General features: G+C 38.5%; 1 protein-coding gene across 1 annotated transcript in view; it reads right to left on the reverse strand.

The window, feature by feature from the left end:
- The window catches only part of LRP2 (LDL receptor related protein 2), a 151,015-nt gene that overhangs the window by 93,948 nt on the left and 37,982 nt on the right, over nucleotides 1–19,085 (reverse strand). The window contains exons 16-21 of the mRNA XM_040227939.1: nucleotides 18,830–19,033; nucleotides 5,874–6,066; nucleotides 4,077–4,202; nucleotides 3,009–3,139; nucleotides 694–828; nucleotides 47–328 (exon numbers count right to left, since the gene is read on the reverse strand). Coding sequence (XP_040083873.1) covers nucleotides 47–328; nucleotides 694–828; nucleotides 3,009–3,139; nucleotides 4,077–4,202; nucleotides 5,874–6,066; nucleotides 18,830–19,033 — 1,071 coding nt within the window. The remainder of the gene's footprint in view (nucleotides 1–46; nucleotides 329–693; nucleotides 829–3,008; nucleotides 3,140–4,076; nucleotides 4,203–5,873; nucleotides 6,067–18,829; nucleotides 19,034–19,085) is intronic.

Raw genomic sequence — 19,085 nt, forward strand, 5'->3', positions numbered from 1 at the left:
CTCTGTATAGATCATAGGACGTATCACTAATGTATAAGCTACTTACTAGATGTGGTGCATTGAACCTCATCACTGTTATCAAGACAGTCATCAAATCCATCACAGCGATACCGAAGGGGCACGCATCTGCCATTGTGACAGGAGAAGGAAAGAGGGCCACACTGCTCCACCGGCGGCTCTTGGGAGGCGTTCTCCACACATGTCAAATGGTCAGAAGCCAGACTCATTCCGTAGGGGCAACCACACACTCGCTGGGAACTCGGCACTGGGAAGCAGAAGTGGCTGCAGTCGCCGTTTGGATTGGTGGGTCGGTTACAGGCATTAGACCCTGAAAAAGCAATGCCCCCAAACAGGGGAGTTAAGCGCATTCCTTTTAGGTTGATCAAGGGTTTGGTTTGTGATGAAAAATGAATGGAAAGGATACTTGTCAGACCCAATATTAGAAACTGACTTCTTCTTGGAAAGGAACATGCCAAATGACACATTCAATTTAAATACAGAGAAGGGCTGAAACGTGTTTTTCCTCCCATATGCTTAAAGTTAATAGAGTTGAACAGAAATTCTTACGCATTAAAATTATCTCAGTGACAGGAAGATAAAACTATCAGGAGTTATAGTAAATAAGTATTTAAAGGTAAAAGGAGCCACCATATTAAATATATCCATACAAAACAACCTGGCAACATTACTCACCTGTCTGGACTCTAGAATCATATACTTTCGCACGCATTACAGAACCAACACCACTTCGGAGAATAACCGATTGTGCAGTATTGTATTTCCCGAATCGAATAATACCACGTCTCCAATCAGTAACATATATATAGTCTAAGAAGAAATATGGTGATAAGTTTATTTGCCGCAGCTCACCTGGGAAAATGCAATATGTTTGTAATGCTTCTTCTAAATGTGGGAAGCTTCTTTCATAAGTATCTGTTTAAATAAATATGTTTCTGTTTTCCATAACTTGCAATTCTAGAAATGACTCTTTAGAAGCTTATATATATATATATATTTTTTTTTTCTTAAAGAAAAAATTTATTTGTTGACTTTTGAGCCTCTGAAGCTAAGGACCTTTAATAAAACAATAGAGTTGGAAGAATACTTGCTGACACCAGAGTGCTAGGGAATAAAAACAGTAGAAAGAGTTGCTAGTATAGATATCTGAGAGAGATTTTACCTAGAAGAAGCCTATATTTTTAATAATAGTAGTGTTCAGATTCAGGGAAGAATATTGGAATATGGAATATTGCGATGGTACTTAATAGTAATTGGGCTCAAACTTCTATGGGTAAAAATTTTTTTAATCTCAGGATTCTTTTATACAATATGAGATGATGCCTCAGGAGACTGAGTTCTTATCCTAGCTTGAGCACTAAACTGCTGAGTGATCTTCACTGTGTGGGGGCTCATGTTTCTAGTAAAATTCATCTCTAAGTTCTCTTCTAGGTCAAATATTTTATATCCCATGTTTAATGAGAACTTTTTTTTTTTAATTTGACTCTCAAATTTCAAAATGAGCTTTGAGAAGGCAAAGCATAGACATAGTTCAAGAAGGAAATGTTAGTGCATGTTTAGGGATCAATAAAATTTTATCCACATAAGTGTTCCTACACCTTAAAAGACAATAATGCTCCACAAAGCTGAAAATGGAAGAGGCCATACAAGATTTTAAACATCAAAAATTCAATTGTGTTCTTTTTACCTAAGATACTAAAGCAGGGAAATAAATGCATATTTCAATAGAGTTTTCCAACAGAAAAAGCAATAACCAACTAAAAATTCCAACTCACCAGAAAATGACTAAGATGTCACAAATTTTATCATAAAATCAGTTTTCCTTATCTATGGTCTAATCAATGACTAATCAGTCATTGGATTCACTAAATCATATTTAGCCTAACTGGCAATCAAACTGCAAACCAGCAATTAAATAAAAATTGCATTTTTATTTAATTGCAAAATATTCCAGCAAACAGCAGAGAAAATTTAACATGTTTATACTGTTCCTATGTGAGAACAAATAGGATGTGTCAGACAGCATTAGTAGAAAGGGAAAAAGAATGCACAGGCTGGAGAGAGGGGGGCTGAATATTTATAACTGACTCAAAAATCTCACAAGAGCACTTAAAATATTTTAAAATAACATGCACTCCTCCATAGAAAACAGGGGGGAATATGGAATATATTTACTAGTTATTCATTCCATACTACATGTGTATGAGAAAGTCTTTGAATTATAGTCAATGTCCACTTTTTTTTAAAAGCAGTATGACAGTTATTCACAGCACAGAAGTTCAGGACTTTCCTGGTGGCTCAATGGAAAAGAGTTCACCTGCAATGCAGGAGACGTGGGTTCAATCCCTGGGCCGGGAAGATCCCCTGGGCGGAGGGCATGGCAACCACTCCTGTATTCTTGCCTGGAGAATTCCATGGACAGAGGAGCCTGGAGGGCTATAGTCCGTAGAGCCGCAAAGAGTCAGATACTTTGTGAGTCAAACTGAGTGACTTAGCACGCATGCAGGAAGTCTCAACCTGAGACACAACTAGCGTAAGTGTAGGGGCTTTGGTGGATCACAAAATGGCACCTCTCTAACTCGATTAATTATGGTTTGTCAAGCAGAACCAGGGTCGATTTTAGTTTCTCCTTACTCTCTTGGCCTGGCACATGCTACACAATCATTCACAGAAACTCTATTATCAAGAATAAGCAAACCACCTGTTTTGTGGTGCCAAGCTAGATTCTTATTCCCAGCCACCGAACCCACAAGAACATGCCTATACTCACAAGAGGGGAGATGGGAGGAAGAAAACAGATGCACTGTTATATAAAAATGTCTCAAACAGAAAAAAATTAATATTTCATCAACAAACCAAATGTTTTATTTAGACATAAGAGCACCATTTCATAAGTGACCAGTTTTTCTGGAATTATGAGATTGCCAAATAAGGATGAGTTTTATACAGCTTGCACAGTATAAATAAAACACTTTTACTTCAAAACATACCTTGAGAGACAGCAAGTCCAAATGGATTTGTCAACTGAGGTATATTGGTCAGGGCTTTTCTGTCTGAACCATCAAAGTTACTGTGCTCAATTTTATCAAAAAAGGCATCTATCCAGTACAATCGTGAAGAACTAGAATAACAAAATACTTAGTTATTGGTTATTCAGAAACTAAAAAAGCACACCTTATACTAAGGGCATTCAAATCAGGGGTTTCCCTGGTGGATCAGCAGTAAAGAATCCGTCTGCAATGCAGGAGACATGGGTTCGATCCCTGGGTCAGGAAGACTCCCTGAAGAAGGAAATGGCAACCCAGGCCAGTATTCTTGCCTGGGAAATCCCATGGACAGAGGAACCTGGTGGGCTACAGTCCATGGGGTGGAAAGTGTTGGACACAACTAAGAGTTGGACAGTCCATGGGGTCGCAGAAGAGTTATACAAGACTTAGCAACTAAACAACAGCAATTCAACAACAGTGTGTTCGGTTGGCACATTTACATTCATTAAGCAAAGTTTAATAGTCTTATGTTCCCCAGAAAAACAAAGCAACTTTCATGAAGTGATTTCAAATGTCTTAGAAAACCTGAAATGTTATCTTCAAGTTAAGAATTTTAGTTTTTGCCTTATTACATTCACATTTAGGAAAAATACTGTTAGTGACTTGTGTTTGAAAGGTTAAACACATTTCTTCCTATTTTTTCTCCTATGAACTGCTTTTGTATTTGATATCTCTAAGCTTGTTTACCCTGTTACCTTTTCCTATATTCCTTGACAGATCAATATCTTAAAATTTTAAATCTGATATTCCAAAAATCCTCCCATAGTGCATATAGGCAAATATATATTTGTTGACACCAAAGATTTCCTATCCTCAAGAGGGCCCCTGTAAAAATTACACATGACCAGTACTTCATCAAATCCTTCTTCTATTTCCCTGAGTCTTGCCCTATTCTGCTTCATCTAACAATTTTCAGAATATTCATTTTAATGCATACATTTTCATCCCAGCAGAAGCTGGCCAACTACAATATGTCTCCCTTAGCAGCAATTTGGGATGATTCCTACTTACCTCCAGTCAATGGACAGCCCACTGGGCCACCCAAGAGTAGTGTTTACTATAGGTAAAATGTTAGATCCATCAGCCCATGCTCTCAGGATTTTAGCAGGACGGTACCAAACTGAGAAGAATATATACCTAGAAAAGGAGTTAATAAATCAAAGATGTTAACATTGGCACAAACTACATAACTTAGATCTAACACAAACACAGATTCTCCAGAGAATTGCTGCAAACTAGTTTTCTGTAGGGTTTATATAAAAAAAATATATAGAAAATACAAATAGCATTAAAATGAGCATCCAGGGCAGAGAACCGTTGTGATAGACTTCAGGACTATTGTCTCCAAGTAGGTTCTTTAAAAAGACACAATTCAGATTATTACTACTACATGTCCTTGAAATAAAATAAACGATGAGCAAAACAAAAGCAAAAACAGATTTTATATTCTCTCACTTTCTTTCTAGATTAAACATCCAGGATCCACTAGATGACTCTTTAATCATCTTCCACAAGGAATTTGCAGCAAAGCATTTCATTCCTGATTAAAAATGCACCCAAATCAATGTACCCAAGATGTCTTACCCAAGACATCTTTTTTATGCTTTTTTTTTTTAATTTTGAAGGGTAGCAAAAATATAAGTATAGGGGAGGAAAGCTCTTCTGTTTCGTGTGAGCCTTAAGAACTAAAATGAGTCTTTTCCAAAAGGTAACTTTCTGAAATGTGACTTCATATTGTTTTAAATGAATGACTGATTAGGAAAGGAATTTAACGCCTTTTTAAAACCCACTGCCAAAGACTTAGCTTAAGATAAATTCACTAGAAAATCAACATTTAACTCTCTATCGGGCAATAAAACTTCTTATCAATACCATCGTCAGTTTTAAAATATGTTAGACACACAGGCTTTGCAGTCAGATAGGTCTGGAATTTTAATACTAACTGTTGCTTAATAGCTGTGGGTCCTTGAGCAAGTTACTTTATCTCTCTGAGGTCCAAAACAGGTCTTGTATATACTCACTCACAAACCAGCTTTTGGATTAGATGAGATTATGCACTATGTAAAGTGTTTGCTATGTACCCTCAATCAGGCTTTAGTAAGTTACCAGTTATCACTTTTTTATTACTCTATTAAAACATAACTACCTGGATTTAGACTTTATGGTACACTATCAAACTATCAAACATATTTAAATAAAAAAGGTAAGAACTAGAAGGGATGATGTGAAATGCTCTCTTTTCTTGCCTGATTCCATCAACAATGCAGTGGTTAAACACTTCGTGGTCTGAAAGACTGTTCGTTCTGAAAACTACTGAACGATTTAGAAAGCTTTGGTAAGCTCTGTGTCAATGCATTAAAGCTGGGAAGGAATTTGAGCCTTTCCTGATAATTCTGCTGCATATTCATTCCTTCTCCACAGAATCTGTGACTCACTGTTTGGTCCTATGTGACTATGAAAAAAACACAGTTCAGGGAAGGCTGGGAAAGCCAAAACTTAGGAGAAAGTTTTTGAAAGGAGGTAAAGTGATAATTTCAGCATATGCTAAAAGGATACAATCTAAGGTGATTTCAGTTTACATGGTTCCATCTTGTATTTACTAAATTTGTCAAATACCTATGGCATCACTTGTTTTCTTTTTTTTTTTAATTATTTATTTATTTTTAATTTTTACTTTACAATTCTGTATTGGTTTTGGCATAGATTGACATGAGTCCACCACAGGTGTACATGCGTTCCCAAACATGAACCCCCCTCCCACCCCCCTCCCCATCACTTGTTTTCTTAAGAAAACATGAACATACTTACCCAGCAGTAGGATGAACTACGATTGACCGTGGGTTATTTAAATTTTGGATGATTGTACGTCTTGATTTATCAGCTAGCTTTACGACACTGACACTCCTATAAGAAGAATCTGTCCAATAGAGATTCCTCGAAATCCAATCAAAACTCAAACTTTGAACACCTGGCACCCTGTTAGCTGTGATAATTTCTCTTCCTGTAAATTAAAATATGGACATGGTTTAAAGTAAGCATATTTTATATGATATACATTTTCCTATCACTGCATATTTAAACTTTGTGTGAGCATGCAAAGAATATTTCAGTAACATGAAATTCTTTAAAAAAAAAAAAGGCAACTGTAAACTGCAAAGCAACACATGAGATAAACCTAGAATCTACTCATCTCCAAATGTCTGGATCTCAAAGAATAGATATGATTCTGTTAAACAGAACCAGCAGTGGTATGGCCTGGATTTACTCCCTTGTTCAACCTTTCGGAAAAAATTTCTCAGTACAGAACATCTGAAGAAGAGATACCTGAGTTCACATACTCACAACCACCACCCACAGACAGCACTGATAAGCTGACGCTGCCAGGTACGACTGGGGGGAATCTGTGAGGCATTCCCGCCCAAGCTTCTCATCAACAATCCTTTCATAGCCACAGAGTTGCCAAGTTTAGGAAAGACCAGCAGCCAGAAAGGAAATCAGAACTGGGTATGAGGAAAAACAAAGACCACTTTCCTTTGTGAATTTTTATGCCTTTCCCCCTCCTTTTTCTTAAAAAAAAAAAAAAGTGAATCAGAGTAAACAATCACACCTCTTTCTTTTGATGGAACAAGTCTAGTCTTTTTTCCATTTATTGAGTCCTCTATGTGCTAGACAGCATACTAGACATTGAGGAAACATGATATTGCTAATAGTATTACTAACAGCAGCTTATACTGAGCACTTACTATGAGCCACCACTTCCCTGGTGGCTCAGACAGTAAAGCGTCTGCCTACAATTCGGGAGACTGGGGTTCAATCCTGGGTCAGGAAGATCTCCTAGAGAAGGAAATGGCAACCCACTTCAGTATTCTTGCCTGGAAAGTCCCATGGATGGAAGAGCCTGGTAGGCTACAGTCCATGGGGTCACAAACAGTCAGACACAACTGAGCGACTTCACTTCACTTCACTTCATGAGCCTGAAAGGAGCTCAAGTACTTTACATGAATTCATCCATCCTCACAATAGCTCAAGAGCAGGAATTACTATTATCTCTACTTTCCACATGCAGAAACTGAGTCATATAAAAGTGAAGCATCTTGACAGAAATGTGGAAACTGTCTTCAAGATATCTATAATGAAGTAGGAGAGGTGAGGGGAGGCAATTAGGGCAAGAGAGAAAGCAATAGAAGAATATTGGCTGCTGTGATAGAGGTATGCACAGGATGGTATGGAAATTATGGCAGGAAGTACAGGAGGATGAGATGGTTAACCAGCATCACTGACATGAATATGAGCAAACTCCTGGAGATGGTGAAAGGGAAGCATGGTGTGCTGCAATCCATGGGGTTGCAAAGAGTTAGACATGACTTAGCAACTGAACAATGACAATAGGTGTAGAGAGGTGTTTTGCTTTTATTTATTTACTTATTTTGGCCCCACCACATGGCATGCAGGATCATAATTCCCTAACCACGGACTGAACCAATGCCCCATGAAGTGGAAGCAAAGTCTTAACCACTGGACCACCAGCGAAGTCCTATGGAGAGGTTTCCCAAAGGAAGTGGTGAATGAAGGGCTGTAGAAAAGATGTGGAAGTGGGAAGGAGAGACCCTGAGGATTCCACATATTCAGAAGCATGGCTGGAGGTTAACAAGTTAATGGTAGAGGCTAAAAGAAAGGAAGAAGTTTGGGTGACCACCAGATTTGGGGAGGGTGGGGCAGCAGGTAAGAGGTGACACCTTTCCCTTGGGGCAGGAGGTCTGGAGAGGAGGAAGAATGGTGAATATTTAGACACATTGGTTTTCAGGTGGTCTGTGGGATATCCAGGTGAAGTATCCGAGAGGCAACTGGTGCAATGGATGTGAACACCAGAATGTAAGCTTGGTTTGAGACTTTTAGCACTTTCTGCAAGAATCCTTCCCTGACCTTTCCCTTCATTCTCCAGGTTAGGAAGAAAAGCATTCAGGAAATGACCTATCATACATTTCCCTACACTAATTCATACTTACTATATTAGATGGTGACGAAACACACAGAAGGTGCAGAATTATGTGGAAGAAAATGCACAGTTAGAAGAGAGGACCCATGCTGAACACTAGAGATCACAATTGCATATAGGACAGATAAAGAAAAAACAAAACTAGTGGAGGTGATGGAATTCCAGTTGAGCTATTTCAAATACTGGAAGATGATGCTGTGAAAGTACTGCACTCAATATGCCAGCAAATTTGGAAAACTCAGCAGTGGCCACAGGACTGGGAAAGGTCAGTTTTCATTCCAATCCCAAAGAAAGGCAATGCCAAAGAATGCTCAAACTACTGCACAATTGCACTTATCTCACATGCTAGTAAAGTAATGCTTAAAATTCTCCAAGCCAGGCTTCAGCAATAGGTGAACCGTGAACTTCCAGATGTTCAAGCTGGTTTTAGAAAAGGCAGGGAAACCAGAGATTAAATTGCCAACATCCGCTGGATCATCAAAAAAGCAAGATAATTCCAGAAAAATGTCTATTTCTGCTTTATTGACTATGCCAAAGCCTTTGACTGTGTGGATCACAATAAACTGTGGAAAATTCTGAAAGAGATGGGAATACCAGACCACCTGACCTGCCTCTTGAGAAACCTGTATGCAGGTCAGGAGCAACAGTTAGAACTAACTGGACATGGGCTTACAAGAGACCCACCTCAAAACAAGGGACACATACACACTGAAAGTGAAGGGTTGGAAAAAGATATTCCATCCAAATAGAGACCAAAAAAAAAGCAGGAGTGGCAATACTCATATCTGATAAAATAGACTTTAAAACAAAGGCTGTGAAAAGAGACAAAGAAGGCTACTACATAATGATCAAAGGATAAATCCAAGAAGAAGATATAACAATTATAAATATATATGCACCCAATATAGGAGCACCGCAATATTTAGGACAAATGCTAACAAATACGAAAGGGGAAATTAACAACAACACAATAAGAAGGAGACTTTAATACCCCACTCACACCTATGGACAGATCAACTAAACAGAAAATTAACAAAGAAACGCAAACTTTAAATGATACATTAGACCAGTTAGACCTAATTGATATCTATAGGACATTTCACCCCAAAACAATGAATTTCACCTTTTTCTCAAGTGCTCATGGAACCTTCTCCAGGATAGATCACATCCTGGGCCATAAATATAACCTTGATAAATTCAAAAAAATCGAAATCATTCCAAGCATCTTTTCTGACCATAATGCACTAAGATTAGATCTCAGTTACAGGAGGAAAACTATTAAAAATTCCAACATATGGAGGCTGAACAACACGCTTCTGAATAACCAACAAATCACAGAAGAAATCAAAAAAGAAATCAAAATATGCATAGAAACTAATGAAAATGAAAACACAACAACCCAAAACCTGTGGGACACTATAAAAGCAGTGCTAAGAGGAAAGTTCATAGCAATACAGGCATACCTCAAGAAACAAGAAAAAAGTCAAATAAATAACCTAACTCTACACCTAAAGCAACTAGAAAAGGAAGAATTGGAGAACCCCAGAGTTAGCAGAAGGAAAAAAATCTTAAAAATTAGGGCAGAAATAAATGCAAAAGAAACAAAAGAGACCATAGCAAAAATCAACAAAGCCAAAAGCTGGTTCTTTGAAAGGATAAATAAAATTGACAGACCATTAGCCAGACTCATCAAGAAGCAAAGAGAGAAAAATCAAATCAATAAAATTAGAAATGAAAATGGAGAGATCACAACAGACAACACAGAAATACAAAGGATCATAAGAGACTACTATCAGCAATTATATGCCAATAATATGGACAACCTGGAAGAAATGGACAAATTCTTAGAAAAGTACAATTTTCCAAAACTGAACCAGGAAGAAATAGATAATCTTAACAAACCCATCACAAGCACGGAAATTGAAACTGTAATCAGAAATCTTCCAGCAAACAAAAGCCCAGGTCCAGACGGCTTCACAGCTGAATTCTACCAAAAATTTCGAGAAGAGTTAACACCTATCCTACTCAAACTCTTCCAGAAAATTGCAGAGGAAGGGAAACTTCCAAACTCATTCTATGAGGCCACCATCACCCTAATACCAAAACCTGACAAAGATACTACAAAAAAAGAAAACTACAGGCCAATATCACTGATGAACATAGATGCAAAAATCCTCAACAAAATTCTAACAATCAGAATCCAACAACACATTAAAAAGATCATACACCATGACCAAGTGGGCTTTATCCCAGGGATGCAAGGATTCTTCAATACCCGCAAATTAATCAATGTAAGTCACCACATTAACAAATTGAAAAATAAAAGCCATATGATTATCTCAATAGATGCAGAAAAGGCCTTTGACAAAATTCAACATCCATTTATGATAAAAACTCTCCAGAAAGCAGGAATAGAAGGAACATACCTCAATATAATAAAAGCTATATATGACAAACCCACAGCAAACATTATCCTCAATGGTGAAAAACTGAAAGCATTTCCCCTAAAGTCAGGAACAAGACAAGGGTGCCCACTTTCACCACTACTATTCAACATAGTTCTGGAAGTTTTAGCCACAGCAATCAGAGCAGAAAAAGAAATAAAAGGAATCCAAATTGGAAAAGAAGAAGTAAAACTCTCACTGTTTGCAGATGACATGATCCTCTACATAGAAAACCCTAAAGACTCTACCAGAAAATTACTAGAGCTAATTAATGAATATAGTAAAGTTGCAGGATATACAATCAACACACAGAAATCCCTTGCATTCCTATACACTAATAGTGAGAAAGTAGAAAAAGAAATTAAGGAAATAATTCCATTCACCATTGCAACAAAAAGAATAAAATACTTAGGAATATATCTACCTAAAGAAACTAAAGACCTATATATAGAAAACTATAAAACACTGATGAAAGAAATCAAAGAGGACACTAATAGATGGAGAAATATACCACGCTCATGGATTGGAAGAATCAATATAGTGAAAATGAGTATACTACCCAAAGCAATTTACAAATTCAATGCAATCCCTATCAAGCTTCCAGAAATATTTTTCACAGAACTAGAACAAATAATTTCAAGATTTGTATGGAAATACAAAAAACCACGAATAGCCAAAGCAATCTTGAGAAAGAAGAATGGAACTGGAGGAATCAACCTGCCTGACTTCAGGCTCTACTACAAAGCCACAGTCATCAAGACAGTATGGTATTGGCACAAAGACAGAAATATAGATCAATGGAACAAAATAGAAAGCCCAGAGATAAATCCACACACCTATGGACACCTTATCTTTGACAAAGGAGGCAAGAATATACAATGGAGTAAAGACAATCTCTTTAACAAGTGGTGCTGGAAAAACTGGTCAACCACTTGTAAAAGAATGAAACTAGATCACTTTCTAACACCGCACACAAAGATAAACTCAAAATGGATTAAAGATCTAAATGTAAGACCAGAAACTATAAAACTCCTAGAGGAGAACATAGGCAAAACACTCTCCGACATAAATCACAGCAGGATCCTCTATGATCCACCTCCCAGAATTCTGGAAATAAAAGCAAAAATAAACAAATGGGACCTAATTAAAATTAAAAGCTTCTGCACAACAAAGGAAAATATAAGCAAAGTGAAAAGACAGCCTTCCGAATGGGAGAAAATAATAGCAAATGAAGCAACTGACAAACAACTAATCTCAAAAATATACAAGCAACTCCTGCAGCTCAATTCCAGAAAAATAAACGACCCAATCAAAAAATGGGCCAAAGAACTAAATAGACATTTCTCCAAAGAAGACATACGGATGGCTAACACACACATGAAAAGATGCTCAACATCACTCATTATTAGAGAAATGCAAATCAAAACCACAATGAGGTACCACTTCACACCAGTCAGAATGTCTGCGATCCAAAAATCTGCAAGCAATAAACGCTGGAGAGGGTGTGGAGAGAAGGGAACCCTCCTACACTGTTGGTGGGAATGCAAACTAGTACAGCCACTATGGAGAAGAGTGTTGAGAGTCCTTAAAAACTTGCAAATAGAACTGCCTTATGACCCAGCAATCCCACTGCTGGGCATACACACGGAGGAAACCAGAACTGAAAGAGACATATGTACCCCAATGTTCATCGCAGCACTGTTTATAATAGCCAGAACATGGAAGCCACCTAGATGTCCATCAGCAGATGAATGGATAAGAAAGCTGTGGTACATATACACAATGGAGTATTACTCAGCCGTTAAAAAGAATACATTTGAATCAGTTCTGATGAGATGGATGAAACTGGAGCTGATTATACAGAGTGAAGTAAGCCAGAAAGAAAAACACCAATACAGTATACTAACACATATATATGGAATTTAGAAAGATGGCAATGATGACCCTGTATGCAGGACAGCAAAAAAGACACAGATGTGTATAGAGGACTTTTGGACTCAGAGGGAGAGGGAAAGGGTGAGATGATTTGGGAGAATGGCATTGAAACATGTATAATATCATGTAAGAATCGAATTGCCAGTCTATGTCCGATGCAGGATATGGCACGCTTGGGGCTGGTACGTGGGGATGACCCAGAGAGATGTTGTGGGGAGGGGGGTGGGAGGGGGGTTCATGTTTGGGAACACATGTACACCCGTGGTGGATTCATGTCAATGTATGGCAAAACCAATACAGAATTGTAAAGTAAAATAAAAAATAAATTTAAAAAAATAAAATAAAATAAAAATAAAAAGAACTAACTGGACATGGAACAACAGACTGGTTCCAAATAGGAAAAGGAGTACCTCAAGGCTGTATATTGTCACCCTGCTTATTTAAATTATATGCAGAGTACATCATGAGAAATGCTGGGCTGAAGGAAGCACAAGCTGGAATCAAGATTGCTGGGAGAAATATCAATCACCTCAGATATGCAGATAACACCACCCTTATGGGAGAAAGTGAAGAAGAACTAAAAAGCCTCTTGATGAAACTGAAAGAGGAGAGTGAAAAAGTTGGCTTAAAGCTCAACATTCAGAAAACTAAGATCATGGCATCCAGTCCCATCACTTCAGGCAAATAGATGGGGAAACAGTGGAAACAATGTCAGACTTTATTTTTGGGGGCTCCAAAATCACCGCAGATGGTGACTGCAGCCATGAAATTAAAAGACACTTACTCCTTGCAAGGAAAGTTATGACCAACCTAGACAACATATTCAAAAGCAGAGACATTACTTTGTCAACAAAGGTCCATCTAGTCAAAGCTATGGTTTTTCCAGTGGTCATGTATGGAGGTGAGAGTTGGAGTATAAAGAAATCTGAGTGCTGAAGAATTGATGCTTTTGAACTGTGGTGTTGGAGAAGACTCTTGAGAGTCCCTTGGACTGCAAGAAGATCCAATCAGTCCATCCTAAAGCAGATCAGTACTGGGTGTTCATTGGTAGGACTGATGTTGAAGCTGAAAGTCCAATACTTTGGCCACCTGATGCAAACAGCTGACTCATTTGAAACGACCCTGATGCTGGGAAAGATTGAGGGCAGGAGGAGAAGGGGACGACAGAGGATGAGATCACTGGATGGCATCATGGGCTCAATGGACATGGGTTGGGTGGACTCTGGGAGCTGGTGATGGACAGGGAGGCCTGGCGTGCTGTGGTTCATGGCATCGCAAAGAGTCGGGCATGACTGAGTGACTGAACTGAACTGAACTGAAAGAATATATGTTTAAGGAACAGTAGAAATAATGGTCAAGAAACAGAAGGAAATTCAGGAGTGTGTTGTGTCAAGGGGAAAAAACATTTAAGAAAATGACTAAGGTGCCAAGGATAAGAACTGAAAGTTTATAACAAAGTGACTGGAGGTGACTAGGATAAGATTGGTTTCAAGAAAGTGACATAGTGCAAAGAGATGAGAAATGTAGATATGGAAGTAAGGCTTAAAAAATGTACACCAAACTTTCAAGGTGCTTGTCCACAAACTTGAGGACAGAAGACTGCAATCAAAGAGGAACATGAAATAGAGGGTGGGTTGAAGGATTTTTAGGATGAGAGAGACTTCAGCATATCTGATGAGGGTAAGTCAATAGAACAAAAAATGTTGAAGAAGAGAAAGGATCACTGATGGGGCAAGTTCCCTGAGGGTCAGCCCATATTGACTTCAATTTGACTTCTAACAGTTTTTGCACATAAACTCATTGAATTTCACCTTCTCACTCGGAAAAACAGCAAACATAATACCTCCCTAACCAAAGTGCAAAGAGTTTAACCACTATTTTAAAAGGCAATTTTCTCAGCATGTGGACTTGAAATTTATTAAAAAAAAAAAAAAAAAAGAAGAAGAAAGCAAACCATGATGAGAACTGCAGTTGCCAAAACTATAGGAAGCTGACCTGTGGAGGCACCTACGGGAGACAGCCTGTGTGCAGTAGCTCTGCAGATGTAATTCCAGTCCTCAGAAAAAAGGCCTTCTGGTTCAAAATAACCGATTAACCATAAGTTTATCTCCTCTTCCTTCCAGTAGAAGAACAGATGAAGAGAAAGAAACTGGAGAAGGGGTAACTAACTAAATAAAAGGTGAGATATACCAGCAGAGGTGAGCACCAACACCCACACAAGCAGAAGCCTCAGCTTATCTGCATGCAGAGGCAGCAGATTCTGAAAAAGGCAGGGGTGAGTAACTACCCTGGTATAGAGGCTTCCCTGGTGGTCCAGTGGTTAAGAATCTGCCTTGTAATGCAAGGGACACCGGTTTGATCCCTGGTCAGGGAAGATCCCACAAGCCATGGAGCAACTAAGCCCATGTGCCACAACTCCTGAGCCAAGACTCTAGAGCCCATGAGCAGCAAATACTGAAGCCTGCACACCTAGAGCCTGTGTGCTGGAACAAGAGACGATATTGCAATGAGAAGCCCACACATCACAAGCAAGAGTAGCCCTTGCTTGCTTCAACAAGAGAAAGCCCACATGCAACAGTGAAGACTCACCGCAGCCAATAAATAAATCAAAAAGGTGGTATGGGGAACAGCTGAACCCAAGTCCCCGAGCATTTGTGACACTCCCCTCCTCTGCTCCCTCTAAGAGATCTGAGATTTTTTTCCCTCGGGGGCAACTCACGCAGAGAGGCTGCAGGCTGAGGACATGTGGCATGACAGGGGACTGGGGTCTGCACAGAACTGAACACGGAAGGATTATGCCTGTGAACACCGAACTGAAGGGGCCTCCGCCCCCTCTCATCTGCACTGCTCCCAGAACACAGATACCAGCTTCTCCCTCTTACTCCTCACCCCAACAAGGAGAAGAAGAAATTGACTATCTCCAGAAAGGATTTGCTGATACTGACATTTGGAAACTTCTCAACAAAAAGGCTGCTTGATAACCAACTGATGAGGACCATTCATACCTATAGCTTCCTGGCCAGCACTTTATAGCTTTGCTCTTACTTTCAAACAAGGCTCAAAGAAATTTAAGTTTCCTTCATAAAAAAGGACATCTGAAAACAACCCCAAAAGAAAAAGCAACCCAAAGGAAATGGAAAGAGAAAAATTAATCATTTAATGTAATTAATATCTTCATAGACTAAGAAAAGATTAAATTTATTTTTCAATTAATTAATTTATTTATTGGCACTGGGTCTTAGTTGAGGAATGTGGGGTCTGGTTCCTTGACCAGGGATCACATCTGAGCCCCCTGCTTTGGGAGCATGGAGTCCTAGCCAGTGAACCACCAGGGAAGTCCAAGGCTTTATTTTTAAAAAGAGATAATCATAGAGCAAGAAGGAGCTCTCCAACATTGAAAATTAAATATCTGATAGACTAAAACTAAAATGCCAAAAAAAAAATCTCACAGAAAGTAGAACGAAATGATAGAGATGAAAACTATGAAAGGAAAGATAAGAAAACAGATGATTAACCTAACATGCTTGAATAGAAAAAGAGGGGCAAGAAAACTCCCAGAATAGGAGAGAAATCTCAAGATAAAAAGGATCACAAAAAGATTCTAAAAGCTTCCAAAAAGAAACAAAAAGACTCTCCTCCCAGAAAGGTCATATACACTGAAATGCTACTGCAGATGGCATAGGCCTTCCGACATGGGCTTCTAGAAGAGAGTGCATCAGCGTCTTCAAATTTCTAAGGTAAAACTGCTTTCATCCTACACCTTGTCAAATGATCGAGTTGCAGGACAAAATAAAAGTAGATTCAGACTCAAATTATATACCACCCTACCCATTCAAAGCTATGATATAATGTGTTTCAGCAAAGTATGGAAGTAAGTCTGGAAAGAGAAATAAATGGCTTGCCAGAAACAGGAAAACCAGCAGAGAGAAACAGCAGATGGAGGTCAGAAGAGCTGTGTGCCAGATTCAACATATACAGCAGAGTGGGGAAAAAAAATCACAGATTTTGCATTTGATAAATATGTAGATACGCAGATAAGCATTTGATAGATCTGTTTGGGGAAAATATAATAGCTATAGAAGAAACTAAGCAAATTAAGATGGAGCAATTGTTAAACTCCGGGGGAGGGGGGCGGGGGAATCAACATTTGTTCAAGAAATGTCATTATGAAAGACTACTTGATTTAGCAGTGAACAAAAAATTACGTTCTAGCTTTTTAGGGAGAAGAGGAGGGAAAAGGAGAGCTGATTCCTTATCTGTAACAAGGAAAATAAATGTCTAAAATGACAAATCAAGAAAAGGTACTGCAACAGAGAAGAATAACCCTGATTCCATATTGCATCTATTCCTTTAGCTCTAACCTTTGTTCTCTGCTGCCTGTGGTTAGTCGTGCAGGCTCGGCACCTTTTGTAAAGGAATGTTGCCTATGGGATAAAATACACAGGATAGCCCATTCTCAAGGCTGTGACATTTAAAGGTATATATTTTCCTTTCATGTGGAGATAAAACCCTAGAGTAGGAAACAGCAACCCACTCACTCCACTCTTCTTGTCTGGAGAATTCCTTGGACAGAGGTGCCGGGGTGGCTATAGCTCATGGGGTCGCAAAGAGTTGGACAAGACTGAGAGACTGAACACACGCACACACAGATAAAAGGCTTCCCAGGGGGCCCTAGTGGTAAAGAACCTGTCTGTGATGCAGGAGACGTGGGTTTGATCCCTGGGTCAGGAAGATACCTGGAGAAGGGAATGGCAACCCACTCCAGTATTCTTGTCTGGAGAATTTCTTGGACAGTGGAGTCTAGTGGGCTACAGTCTATGGGGTCTCAAAGAGTCAGACATGACTGAGTGACTAATACTTTCTACTTTCTTTCTATAGAGATAAAAAGTTGCAGAACAGAGAACAGCTTTTGCTTTGTTGGTAGTTTATAGGAACATTGTAAACAGATTACATGGATAGCTCCAAGGACAAAGGATTCACCAGCCAAAATCCTCTCTGCTTTTAATATAAAAGAGGCCTGAATTCTAACTTGGGTAAGATGGTTTTTTGGGATACTAGTCCACCAATTTCTTGGTCTGTTGGCTTTCCAAGTAAAGTTGCTATTCCTGGCTGGAACAACTCATCTCTAGGTTTACTAGCCTGCCTTGCAGTGAGTTGTATGAGCTTGGACTCAGTAACGGTATAAACATTACTAAGTATTAGTAACTTACTTGTTACTAATACTTACTAATACAGTTATTAGTAAGTATTAGTAACAGTATAAGTATTAGTAAGTGTAAGTATTTAGAAACATGGGGATAAAAGAATGGTAAGGAATTACCTCTAGTGAGCAAGTCTGAGGTTGGGGCAGGGTGGAGCAGAGTAATAGAGTTTTTCATTGATAACAGCTACAATAATAGCTTTTGTTGTTCTTCAGTTGCTAAGTCATGTCCAACTCTTTGTGACTCCATGAACTGCAGCACACCAGGTTTCCCTGGCCTTCACTATTTTCCAGAGTTTGCTCAAACTCATGTCCATTGAGTCAGTGATGCTATCCAACTATCTAGCTAACATTTACTGAAAATATTTAATATTTTCCAGGCATCATTCTAGGTGTTTTAAAAGCATTAACCTAAAATCCTATCAAAAACATTGAGTTATGTAGTGCCTTTATTATTATTCCTATTTCACAGTAACATTCCCAAGATTATACAACTAAGAAATGTGAGAAGTCGGGTTTTGAAACTAAACAGTGGGTTCCTGAGCTGGCCTTCTTAGTTGCTATGTTATTCTGGCTACTCTTTTTTTTTTCCAGACTTCAGTTTTTGACCGATTAGTGGATGGTAAAATCAAAGTACTGGATCATGATAGTACCCAACTGATAAGGTCTGACTGACTATAATTTATCTTTCTGTGAGGATTATGAAGTTTTAACAGAATTCCACTTAACTAGAAACTTACATTAAATCTATATTTACATATAATTCATATATTTTAAAAATAAATATTCTTATTCCATTTAGGTAGTGTAGCAACCCTATACAGAGATCATCCCATTGGCTCAATCTGGCTGCTTGAAAAGGGAACAGCCTCTAGTCAATTAACCCATTAACAGCTTTCATACATTTAACCCTCCTTTTATGAAGTGTCAATATGGTAATATTTGTAGCTGTCCAATTACATCAATAATTGTTTTAAAATGCAGTCTCATTTGTAACTTATTCTGAAAATAAAGGAAGTGTTCGCTTAGAGCTAATTTATAGATTTCCCTATTTAAAAATATTTAGCAAGCTTAGTAAAATATCCTGCTTAAGAAGTGAATGCAAAAGTTTTATAGGGCAAATGATTAGTATTATTATTGAAAACAGACAAAACAAGAAAGAAAAAAAAAAACTTTAAACCATTCTTACCTGTACCATCAAGCTTTTGTCTATAAATAATGTTTTTCTTTGTATCTGAAAAAAAGATAGCCTTCTCGCGGGCATCAAAATCAATCCCAAGGAAGACGGAAGAAGATCCTGTCACTGGAAGGATGACATCCGTCTGGTGAGAGAGGGTGAGTGGGATGCCACGAACAGCCAGATTAGATGAAAAGAGCAGAAACCGTTCAGCAGCTGTAGAAAGAAGGACACCCGCAGTCAACCACAGCATGGTTCTTGCCTTCTC

The sequence above is a fragment of the Oryx dammah genome, unplaced genomic scaffold, assembly GCF_014754425.2.
Source record: "Oryx dammah isolate SB20612 unplaced genomic scaffold, SCBI_Odam_1.1 HiC_scaffold_27, whole genome shotgun sequence".
Classification (NCBI taxonomy): Eukaryota; Metazoa; Chordata; class Mammalia; order Artiodactyla; family Bovidae; genus Oryx; species Oryx dammah.